Here is a 12,386-nt window from a genome sequence, read left to right as displayed (position 1 = left end):
ATTCACATGGTGGGGTGTAGACTTCATGTTCAAGGCTTAGAGCCTCAAACAGGGAGAAGGAAATCCAACAGACGAACACAAGTGAAGATCATTGTGACTTGTAGTCACCACTTTTATCAACTGACACTTCTGGGGTAGGCACAGGATGCTTGACAAATCTGCTTTTTGCATGACCCACATAGTGCTCAAAAGAGATTTTCCCAAGGCTCTCTGAGCTCCAGTGGTGCTCAGCCCCTTACTTTTCCATCGTCCTTCTGTTTCCAAGACTGGATGACCCTACCTGGGCAGATGGATCCAGGTTTGTCAGATGACGGACAACTCTTGTGCCTGCTCCGAAAATTCCTACAAGCCGCCTTTCCTTCCAAGAGAGCATAGCGACAAAGCACGCACCAAAGAGCATTTGCAATGAGAAGTCAATAGACCTAGCACGCTGTGAGGAATAACATCCACAATCCCACATCGAGTTCAGTCTCGCCATTTTGCTGCTTCGGCAAGTTAGCGGCCTTGCTTCTGCGTTGGAGGGATGAGGCTTCCAAATCAGCACAGACTTCTTCACCATGCTCCCACCCTTCGTTCCATGCTCAAGAAAGATGTTGTCACTAGTTAGGGTACATTTTTAAACCCTCCCCTTCCCCACCCCCAAACAAAAAATTATTAAAAGCAAGACATCCAGTCTTTGATCAGACTAGGTATCCTTGAATTCTGAGCGGCAGTCCCTTCCAGAGTGATGAATCCGGGCTGGATCCGTGATGTCTCAGTGCACCATGTGTTACACAACCGGTGTGGTTGTCTTTGTAAACCTCTTGACCCAGAGCTCTTCTTACATCCCCACAGAAAACGATCCCACCCCTTTGGCACAGTTTAGAGTTAGTTCCGTTATAGTTCCATGCATTATCAAGAGGGGCAGGTGATGAGTTCCGTGCAAAAGGAAGGAAAGGCTCAGAGTTGTGTTTCATCTCTTGTTTCGGGGTTATATGGGTCCCGCTTGCTACTGTTGCCCTTTCGACTGTGCGTCTCATTTTCCACGTGAGCTAAGGGATCAGGTCGTATTAAGTACCTAGGCAGAAATGAAGACATTGAGTTAGCACCCCTGTCCACCCACAGAACACATCACTTGGGCGGATATAGTTGTTTATTCCTTATCCAGCTTGCAGCAATTATTACATTGACTCGGGTGATAGGCTTCTGATGCTGGGAGAAGACCTACCAAATGTAGTCCCAGCTTGTGTTTTAACACATGAAGCTGCCTTATACTGAATCAGACTCTTGGTCCATCAAAGTCAGTATTGTCTACTCAGACTGGCAATGTGTTTCTTATCATGCAATTTGCTCTGAACTAGGCCAAAATTTGTGTGAAACCAAGGTTTGGTTATTAACTATTCGATATTGGCTCAAACTATATTTTAGAACTGAGCGTGGTTCCCTTTTATCACTGTTGTTAAAAGAACTTCACAATACCACCTGGGATTGTATAATTTTGACCAAAATAAGATCTATCGGAGTTTCTTTGGAAGATTTGGCTCCAACTACTGAAGCCCACATTTTTAAAATTATTAAACAACGTCTCTTAGATATGGAGCTTCAAAAGATGCGCTAATCCAACCTTATGTTTGCTCTTCAGCAATGTTGGGTCTTATGAATAAAATTGACAGTATCCCCCACTACTTTTACAATCTGGATATCCCTATCCTCCGTAGAGCATTCTCTGTTGCTAGGGTCAATGCCTTTCCATCAAGGATGCTGTATGGAAGGTACCACCAAATCCCAATACAGGAACGGATCTGTCCCTGTGGTTCCAACTCCCTGGATACAATTGAACACATACTGTTTGACTGTTCTCTATACAAAACATCCCGTGAGAAATGGTTAAAAACTTGGTTTTATTCAAAACATCACCTGTCTAATAAAGTAAAATGTCAATTTTTATTGAATGATTCAGTACCGGAGATTACTGAGGGTGTTGCCAATTTTCTAGTGGATGTGATGAAAGTGCAAAAACTTACAAGCTCTGATATTTGATTATATTGTTCTTTGTTTTATTTCACTGATTTTATGTTTTATGATCCCTTTTTGTAACAACTGTAATAATTTTTATGCCAATAAAGGTCTATGAATGAATGAATGAATGACTGGCAGTGGCTCTCCAGGGTCTCAGGAAGAGGTCTTTCACATCACCTACTACCTGGTCCTTTTTTAACTGGAGATGCTGGGGATTGAACTTGGGATCTTCTGCATGCCAAGCAGATGATCTACCACTGAGCCATGGCCTCTTCTTTCCAACTCAAACTGTGTCTTGAAGGGCTTTACACAGGGCACGGTGAGCTGCAATCTCAACTACAAGCAGAGTCTTCACAAGAGACAGCTTCACAGCACCTAAAACGTTCCACACCTTAAGTGGAATCATGAGGGAAGGCAGCATAATATAGCCCGATCTTGTCAGATATCAGAAGCTAAGCAGGGTCAGCCCTGGTTAGTATTTGGATGGGAGACCGCCAAGGAAGTCCAGGGCTGCTATACAGAGGAAGGCACTGGCAAACCACCTCTGTTAGTCTCTTGCCTTGAAAACCCCATAAAGGGGTCGCTATAAATCGGCTGCGACTTGATGGCACTTTACACACACACACAAGTGAAATCATGATGATTTCAACAGATGGAAAAAATGGTTGTGTGAATCAATCACAGTTGTTTCAAATTGCTGATAACTTTCCAAGATATATACAAATAATATATGGCGTACAAGGGCTGGCCTAGAATGTTTGGCGGAGGCCAACCCGTTTTTCCTTTATGAACATGGGTTTGCTATCTGCACTAAAATCAACAGGGCAGCCCGTACATACTAGAATTCAGTGTATACATTGGGGGGCATTGGGGGTGGGGGCTCTAGATCGAAGTGAAAGGTTGGGGTTGGGTTCTTGAATCATTTAGCTCAATTATACATACTTCATTTATGGTGACGCCATAAAGTGTTGATTCTAAAGCCAGCTCGATAGAATATATCAGATCATTGATTTTCTGATCACCAAAACCCACCCCAAAGGAAACAATTTTTAAAAAGTCACCCAGGGGAAAAGAGTTCTACAGCTGTGGAACACAGCTTCTAAGACTGCTGTTCTGTACCACCTGTGCATACACATTCACTCATCATGCTTTGGGTCAAACAACACACTGAAGAGTCCCCACTCTCCCTGCAATGATGGGTTGGTTGCCATCTAGTCATGCAATGATCCATTCATAAAATTATTCAAGATGATAACCGAGGTCATCTTGAACACTTAATAATGGACCTTGTGAATCAACTCTTCGGAAGATTAAGCAAATAACACAGGTTTCAGGCAAATTCCTTCCCAAAGTTTAAGAGTGATGTTGACCAAAACTGAGAAATTAAAGACTTTTGGTCTGTCATCCCATTGGGAGAAACATTAGCCTTCATTCTATAGCTAGAAGGTTCTTCCCCTGGATATAGCTAGAAAGTTCTGCTGGTCATTTTGCCTGTCCTAAATATGCAGAATTGGCTTGCAAAAATACTCGGTGTTAATGTCATACATACACTATGTCATTGAGTTCCAGCCGTGTGTCCGGAGGTGGGTTGATGAGGACGTAGGACAAGGTGTTCTGATGGTCATTCATTTCATCTGCAAGAAAGATACATGCAGCTGGTGACATAGCTGAGTGACACAGCAGATGCGTGCTAGAGATAGGCAGAGGCACCACTGAACGCTCTTTCTTTAAACCGCGGCCATAAAAGCAAACTGCTTCTCCCCGCCCCCCAATAAGTGTTCAGTGGAACCCCTTCAAGTCTACCACAGGCAGCAGCAAATTCTAGGACAAGGCATGCTGAAATCATCACAATGAGTTCAAGCTTAGTTTTCTGGCTGGCTTTAGCTCGAAATGCTATACACAAGCAAGTCCACACAGAACGGGCTGAGCTTGGCTCTATGGAGCAACCAAAAAAGCAGGACATGGAAATTCATCTAGTTTTGCATGATAAATCAGAAAAGCTGGTGATTCACAAAAGCAACTGCATGAAAGAAAAATGGGCTGGGCAAGGAGGACCTATAAGTGTGCCCGAGGCTGTGGAAGGATGATACAGATAAGCTTGCAAACCATTAGTGGGTAAGATGGGGTGAGGTTGTTGCTATGGACCAATATGTTGCTATATTATGGATGTGAATCCTGGCCTTCCTTTCCTAAAAGAGGGCTTCCCCCATATTCCTGGACACAGCAATGTGTGGGCTTTCTCTTCACCGTCTGTTGTGTGTATTCACTGGCCTGATGGGTTTACACTCCAATACATCTGATGAAGTTAGTTCTGACTCTCAACACTTTATGCTGGAATACATTTTATTATTGTTTAGGATGTCATTGGACTAGGGTTGCCAGCTCCGGGTTGGGAAATACCTGGAGATTTTGTGGGGCGGAGCCTGCGGAGGGTGGAGTTTGGAGAGGGGAGGAACTTCAATGCCATAGAGTCCAATGATCAAAGCGGCCATTTTCTCCAGGTGAGCTGACCTCTATCGGCTGGAGATCAGTTGTAATAGAAGGAGATCTCCAACCACCCCCAGAGGTTGGCAATCATACATTGGACTCCCATCTTATTATCTTGCATCACACTCACAAAGCACAGCTCATCAGTTGTAGAAATGCATTGTGCCTCTGCATGCTGACTTCAACAGGCCCCCTCTTACCTTCTGATTTGGATAGAAGGGCTCATGAGCCAGCGTGGTTGTAGTGGTTAAGAGTGGTGGTTTGGAGTGGTGGACTCCAATCTGGAGAACCAGGTTTGATTCCCTACTCCTCCACATGAGCGGCGGATGCTAATCTAATGAACCGAGTTGGTTTCTTTACTCCTACACATGAAGCCAGCTTGGTCACCTTGAGCTAGTCACAATGCTCTTAGAGCTTTCTCTGCCCCATCTACCTCACAGGGTGTCTGTTGTGGGGAGGGGAATGTGATTGTAAACCGGTTTGATTCTTCCTTAAGTGGTAGAGAAAGTCGGCATATAAAAAACCAACTCTTCTTCTTTATTCTCATTGGTATCTGATGAACTGGGCTTTGACTCCCAAAAAGAAATTTTTGTTGGTCTCTAAGATGCTATGTGACTCAAATTTTATTCTACTAATACAGACTAACACGGCTACACACCTTTCAGCGTAGACATTCTCCAGTCACTACAACCAAGGGCCAGTTCCATTGGCACAAAGGGATGTAGACATTGGCCAAAAACGCATGGTCCCGTAACCCACTTTATTCCCTATTTCAGCCAGGATCAAATTGACCCGGGCTGGGGGAAAACTGGGTACGCATTACCTTGAAAAGCAGGGACGAAACTGTGTGCAAATCCATCCATATGAACAGAAAGTGCGGGAGACGTGCACAGTTCCTGTTTAGCTTGCAACACCCCCGCCCCCGGTGATTGGTCATTTCCCGGGGCAGGGAAGGCCCTCATTGGTCAATTTGAAATGACCAATCACCGGGGTGTGTGTGTATGTGCCAAACTAAACAGGAACTTCAAGTCTCCCGCACTTTCTGTTTACATGGATCGATTGGCACAGTTTCGTCCCTGCTTTTCAAGGTAATGTGTACAGTTTCCCCTCCAGCCCGGGTAAATGTGATCCTGGCTGAAACAGGGAATAAAGTGGGTTAAGGGACCATGCGTTTTTGGCCATTAGCTCTCTATTGAAGTGAAAGGGACACCTGGAGGACACTAGGAGCTCTGTGTTTCAGGCAGACTGTATGTACACCTGGTTGGCAACTAATGGGCAGAATTCGGGGCTAAAGAGCCACAGTACCAGCTCTGTTCACTCTCCCATGAGTTAAAACACACCAAAAGCCTCCTTATTACACACACCCATGAGACCAGCAATACAGGCTCTGAAAGTTTTCCCATTCTTGCTTGGGTCTTGGCTTGCATAGAAGAGGTTCATGTACATACTAAGGTCGCAAGAAGAATCCCTGGAATGTAGACTTATACTCAGGACTATACCATGTCTGGGGGCCAGGCTGAGCTGCCATTTGCTTATCCCTAGTCACCATACCCCTACCTTTTATCCCACTCCTAAAACACATCCCTTATTCGATCGTTCAGGAGCCCCATGGAGAAGAATGGTAAGCTGCAGTACTGCAGTCAAAAGCTCTGCCCACAACCTGAGTTCAATCCCAACAGAAGTCAGTTTCAGGTAGTCAGTTTCAAGGTTGACTGAGCCTTCCATCCTTCTGAGGTCGGTAAAATGAGTACCCAGTTTGCTGGGGGTAAAGTGTAGATGACTAGGGAAGGCAATGGCAAACCATCCCATGACGTCACCCCATGGGACAGTAATGACCTGGTGCTTGCACAGGGGACTACCTTTACCTTTTTATTCTGTTTATAGGTTTGGATCACTTCAGTTACTCTCTCAGCTTAATGTGCCATGAGTATACTTATGCTATGCAGTTCTTTCTGGTGGTTCTAGACTTCTAAAATCCATATGCATTGGTTGTTGAATGTCCCATTTTGTTGATTGTACTGACTCACTATATGTAATCTGCCTTGAGTCCCTGTGAGAAGGGCAGATTATAAACAATGTAAGTAAAGGACATAGATAAAAAAAATTAAAATTTACATTCCAGAAAACTAATACTGGTTGTATAACAAATGTTTCTAGTAAGGGAAAGAAATACAGTGAGGGGAAAAAGTATTTGATCCCCTGCAAAATTTGCCTGTTTGCCCTCTGACGAAGAAATGACCAGTCCATAATTTTAATGGTAGGTTTATTGTAGCTGTGAGAGACAGAATAACAACAGGAAAACCCCCAGAAACCCAGAAGACAAAAGTCAGAGATTGAGGTGCATTATAATGAGTGAAATAAGTATTTGATCCCCTATCAACCAGCCAGATTAGGGTTAGGGTTCTGCTGTCGACAGAAGCAATCAATCCATCAGATTCCAAACTAGCCACCATGACCAAAACCAAAGAGCTGTCCAAGGATGTCAGGGACAAGACTGTAGACCTGCACAAGGCTGGACTGGGCTACAAGACTATTGTCAAGCAGGTTGGTGAGAAGGTGACAACCCTAACCCTAACCCTAATTGTCAACCTCCCTCGGTCTGGGGCTCCATGCAAGATCTTATCTCATGGAGTTGCAATGATCATGAGAACGGTGATGAAGCAGCCCAGAACTACACAGGGGGAACTTGTCAATGATCTCAGGGCAGCTGGGACCATAGTCACCATGAAAACGGTAACACACTACGCTGTGAAGGACTGAGATCTTGCAGAGCCCGCAAGGTCCCCTTGCTCAAGACAGCACATGTACAGGCCCCTCTGCAGTTTGCTAATGCACATCTGAATGACCCAGAGGAGAACTGGGTGAAAGTGTTGTGGTCAGATGAGACCAAAATAGAGCTCTTTGGCATCAACTCAACTCACCGTGTTTGGAGGAGAAGGAATGCTGCCTACGACCCCAAGAACACCATCCCCACCGTCAAACATGGAGGGGGACATATTATGCTTTGGGGGTGTTTTTCTGCTAAGGGGACAGGACACCTTCACCGCATCGAAGGGACGATGGACGGGACCATGTATCGTCAAACCTTGGGTGAGCACCTCCTTCCCTCAGCCAGGGCACTGAAAATGGGTTGAAGATGGGTATTCCAGCATGACAATGACCCAAAACACACGGCCAAGGCAACAAAGGAGTGGCTCAAGAAGAAGCACATTAAGGTCCTGGAGTGGTCTAGCCAGTCTCCAGACCTTAATCCCATCGAAAATCTGTGGAGGGAGCTGAAGGTTCGAGTAGCTACACATCAGCCTCAAAATCTTACTGACTTGGAGAGGATCTGCAAAGAGGAGTGGGACAAAATACCCCCTGAGATGTGTGCAAACCTGGTGGCCACCTACAAGAAACGTCTGACCTCTGTAATTGCCAACAAGGGTTTTGCCACCAAGTACTAGGTCATCTTTTGCAAAGGGATCAAATATTTATTTCACTCATTATAATGCATATCAATCTCTGACTTTTGTCTTCTCAGTTTCTGAGGGTTTTCCTGTTGTTATTCTGTCTCTCACAGCTACAATAGACCTACCATTAAAATTATGGACTGGTCATTTCTTCGTCAGAGGGCAAATGGGCAAATTCAGCAGGGGATCAAATACTTTTTCCCCTCGCTGTAGGATCCGTGAGCCCACTGGAGAACTTTAAACTGGAAGAAAGGAAGATTTAATAACCCAACACAGAGTCAGCGTGGTGTAGTGGTTAAGAGCAGTGGTTTGGAATGGTGGACTCTGATCTGGAGAACCGGGTTTGATTCCACACTCCTCCAAATGAGCAGAGGAGGCTAATCTGGTACACTGGATTTGTTTCCCCACTCCTACACATGAAGCCAGTTGCGTGACCTTGGGCTAGTCACACTTTCTCAGCCCCACCTACCTCACAGGGTGTCTGTTGTGGGGAGGGGACGGTGATTGTAAGCCAGGTTGATTCTTCCTTAAGTGATAGAGAAAGTCAGCATATAAAAACTAACTCTTCTTCTTCTACATATGGCATCAGCCTCAGTTAGCCATTTGCTTACAAATACTTCAATGGTCTCAGGAGTACTGGAAACTCTGTTCAGCTTCCCTTCCACCAGACCTTTGCTTGCTCCTTTACAAGCCTATCTTGGCAGTCCTAGGGGCTAGAAGATTGCTTCTATTAAAAAAAAATGAAAACTGAGGATGCAGAATTTGGTGGCAAGGTCCATGCAACTGATTTCTGGTATAGCATAGTGGTAAAGAGAATGAGCTCTGAATCAGGAAGCTTGAATCTTGCCTCTGTCATGGATTCCCCCTTACACAAACCAAAGCAGGAAATACTGGGAACATACTACTGACCTAAATTACAAGGTTGTTGTAACAATTACAAGAAGATAGGGAAGAGCTTTGAACATTCCAAAGCACTATATAAATTCTAATCACCATCTTAACATGGTAGAATCATGACTGACACTAACTCTACTGATACATGTGAATATTTTTTCTAGGCAATCAATCTTTCTAACAATTAGGAAGACGCGCGATACTGAAAATCTGTTTATCTGAACGCCTCACTATGTGTCTGTAAATGGGCTGCATTTACTTCCCTTCTTTACGCTAACCCACCCCTCTCAAAGTCCACCTGTAAAATGTAGACTGGTCCAAGAAGCACAAGATGAGAGCAGATGAGATTCTTGACGAACAACAACATGCATGATTGAACCAGCCTGTACAGTTAGAAAGGGCATCCCAGTACCAGATTATTCCTGGCCATAGTTTGACGGCTTTATTTGATGTCTTGCACCCAGCAGACATGAAGACTGACAGAAGAGACCATAGCTAAGTGGCAGAACTTTGCCTGTGTAAGATCAGGGGTACAGTGCCTGGCATCCCCACCTAAAAAATCTCCAGAAGCTGGGCTGAGAAAAGGGTCTTAGACCTTCAAAATAAGACCACAGAAGCTTTAATGGGCCAATGGTCATATTCAACACAAGGGTATTTCATAAGTGGTTGCAGCTCAGCCTAATTTAAAGCCAAGGTGGAAAACCTCAATCCACAACCAATAGAAAAGAAGAGACTTCTTTCCAGTGGGTCTTCTGGTTGACTGAAGGCCAGGTGACTTCTGAGGAAGGCTTCCATTTTGATTATGGCAGATGCATGCATAAATACCATTCCAGGCCTGTCAACTGTTCCTCCACAGCTTTACCAAATAACGAGCACTTTGGGGTTGGTTCGAGCTTGGTCAAAACCCAACAAATAATATAGCAATTAAGAGTAATTTTTAATCCCCATTCATGCAAGCTTGGAGATGCTTAAAATTATGCTCATTATCCATGTGCAGCTTGCTGTGGGACTGGAGGGAGGGGATACTGTGGTTTAGGTAACGTCTCCATGGAAGTGGGGTTTTTTTTGTAACGAATCCATGCATTTGAGCAAGGCACCATTCACCTATAGAGTATATTGCCATACTGTCATTGCTGGAGCAGCTCCATCGTTTGGTTAGCGCAGCCGCCTCTGCAACAATTTAGATCACACAGATCTGAGCTACAGGACATTTGCAAAGAAATCATGCAAAATTAGCCAACCTAAAGAAAGCAGTTTAGACAGAATTCGCAGGTTTACTTTTGGGGTACAAGTAAATGAGTAGAAAAATCTTACAGGTATTTTTTGTGGGGAGGGAGGTTGCAGTCATATCAATACATAATAATGCCTCCCCCTGTTCTGTGATTTTTGGAACACCTTGGGTACATATTTACTCATTCACCCTCAACGGCTGTCACTTCGTTTCTGCTCCATCATCATGTAGCCCGATTGGTTCTGTTGGACTGTGATGTTATCCTGTTCATAATATAATCCCTGATCGGGATTACCAATGCAGGAAGGAGGAAGCACCGACAGCCAGGGAACAAAATGGCATCCAAGCGGTCTCATCCAAGAGACACAACAATGCCAAGAAGCATTTTTAACGACCAAATATCCACACCATCGAAGTGTTTTGGGCAATATTTGAACAGGACAATATTCAGTGCAGCTCCAGTTACATTTTTGTTTCCCTCAGCTCATCTGGTCCATGTCATTCTCGTAATCAGTTTTGAGAAGTCTGTCCAGCTGACTGGTTGACAATATACTGTTGTTGAGAGGAGCTAGTACAAAAGCTCTTTCCCCGGGGGGGGGGGGGTTGTGTTCATTCAACAGAAAGGAAAATCCCAACTTTTCATCTTAAACTGTGTCTAGTAAGGGACTTAAATTCAAATTCTTAGTACGTCTTTGCTCAGTTTTGCTTGGAAAGGGGCCTTCCTGACCTCACACAATTTCCTACTTTATTCTAGTTGCTCAGAGCATCACTGGTGCTGTTCCATGAATCACATCTTTTTACCCACTTAAACCCAACTCCTAGTAAAGGGGGGTCTATTTATTGAGTATCTTATCTCCAAGGTGAAGTTAATGCTTAACTGCAGCTCCCACTGAGATGCTTGCTCAGGGAGTCATTTCACGCTTTGCTGGCACGGTTTCCTCAGCTACCATTAACCAAGCTCACATGACCTTGTTTTGGCTTGCTAGAGCAGTTTTGGTCTTGCATGCCCATGCATTGGGCCAAATAAATTGAGAATCCAATGTATGCCATTTTGGACTGCTATGGCCTTTTATGCAGGGACGTTTCCCTGCGGTCACCACAGCCTGCTTAGGGGCTTCCTTTTGATTATGCATGCCTTTCCCACCCATCAGAGGTCATCTCACTCTCCCTACAGGTTTTGCCCGTATTTTCCAGATTCTGGCTAAAACAGCATCTGGAAAATGCGGGCAAAATGCACGGGGCATGCAAGGCGAACTCTGATGGGCAGAAAAGGCATGCATAATCAAAAGGAAGCCCCAAAGCAGCCTACGTCTCTTTGCTTATGTTGGACATAGGGGCGACATTTGACGGGTATTAGGACCTGTGGAGTTCCCCAGTACTGCCTATTAAATCAATTTGCATTAGATTGCTGTATGGTGCACAGCATAAGAAAGGATGAAGGAAGACCTCTTCTTCTGTGTTCCAAGAGGAGAGAGCATTGTAAACCAGTAGTCAAGGGTGCTATCGACCTAACTATTATCTGGCTGCCCGGCAGGTGGGTCAGGGGAACATGCCTGAGAGGGATAGTGTGAGAGACACTAAAAGAGGCTAACATTCTGCCCCTTTCACCAGGAATTCCTGACGGGATTCATCCAAAGGGGACCTGAGATAAATGCAGTTGTTCTTTCCATTGGGTTTTAAAGACAATACAAGAACCATGGCACCTCCAAAACAGCCTTTCAGGGTAATGTTGCTTTTTGTACTGCTTTTATAAGGGCAAAACAGTACCACAGTGGAAGACCTGAATCTCTTGAGCAATCATTCCAGCCCATGACAGCTGCAGGGAAAAGTCAACCTATGCTCACTTCCAAAGATATCAGCCCATGGCAAAGGAATTTTGAGAGGCAACAGGCAAGTACAGCATTGCCTTCGTTTTCTGCTTGTAAGCTTCCCAGAAGCATCTAGTTGGCTTTTGTTGGAAATATAGGGTTGCCAGCTCCAGGTAGGGAAATATCTGAAGATTTTGGGGGGTGGAGCCTGAGGAGAGCGGGGTTGAAGGAGGGGAGGGACTTCAATGCCAGAGAGTCCACCTTCCAAAGCAGCCATTTTCTCCAGGTAAACTGATCTCGGTCGCCTGGAGATCAGTTGTAATAGCGGGAGATCTCCAGCCACCACCTGGAGGTTGGCAACCCTATGGAAACTGGATGCTGGGCTACACAGATCTTTGGCCTAATTCAGTAGGACTCTCCATATGTTTTTAAATCCAGGCACCATCATGTGCATACCAGTTGCTCATCATAACTGTTTAGCCACAGGCTAGATTTCCCAACGCCCCCCCCCCCCCC

General features: G+C 44.8%; 1 protein-coding gene across 2 annotated transcripts in view; it reads right to left on the bottom strand.

The window, feature by feature from the left end:
* Window positions 1-687: 687 nt before the first annotated feature.
* KCNT1 (potassium sodium-activated channel subfamily T member 1) overlaps window positions 688-12,386 on the bottom strand; it is a 173,555-nt gene continuing 161,856 nt past the window's right edge. For both annotated transcript variants that reach the window (XM_056860215.1, XM_056860216.1), the window contains 2 exons: window positions 3,548-3,632; window positions 688-1,057 (listed from right to left, as the gene is read on the bottom strand). In XM_056860215.1, the coding sequence (XP_056716193.1) occupies window positions 940-1,057; window positions 3,548-3,632 (203 nt within the window). In that variant the 3' untranslated portion in view covers window positions 688-939. The remainder of the gene's footprint in view (window positions 1,058-3,547; window positions 3,633-12,386) is intronic.

The sequence above is a fragment of the Euleptes europaea genome, chromosome 14, assembly GCF_029931775.1.
Source record: "Euleptes europaea isolate rEulEur1 chromosome 14, rEulEur1.hap1, whole genome shotgun sequence".
NCBI lineage: Eukaryota > Metazoa > Chordata > Lepidosauria > Squamata > Sphaerodactylidae > Euleptes > Euleptes europaea.
This window is presented reverse-complemented; position numbering and strand designations above follow the sequence as displayed.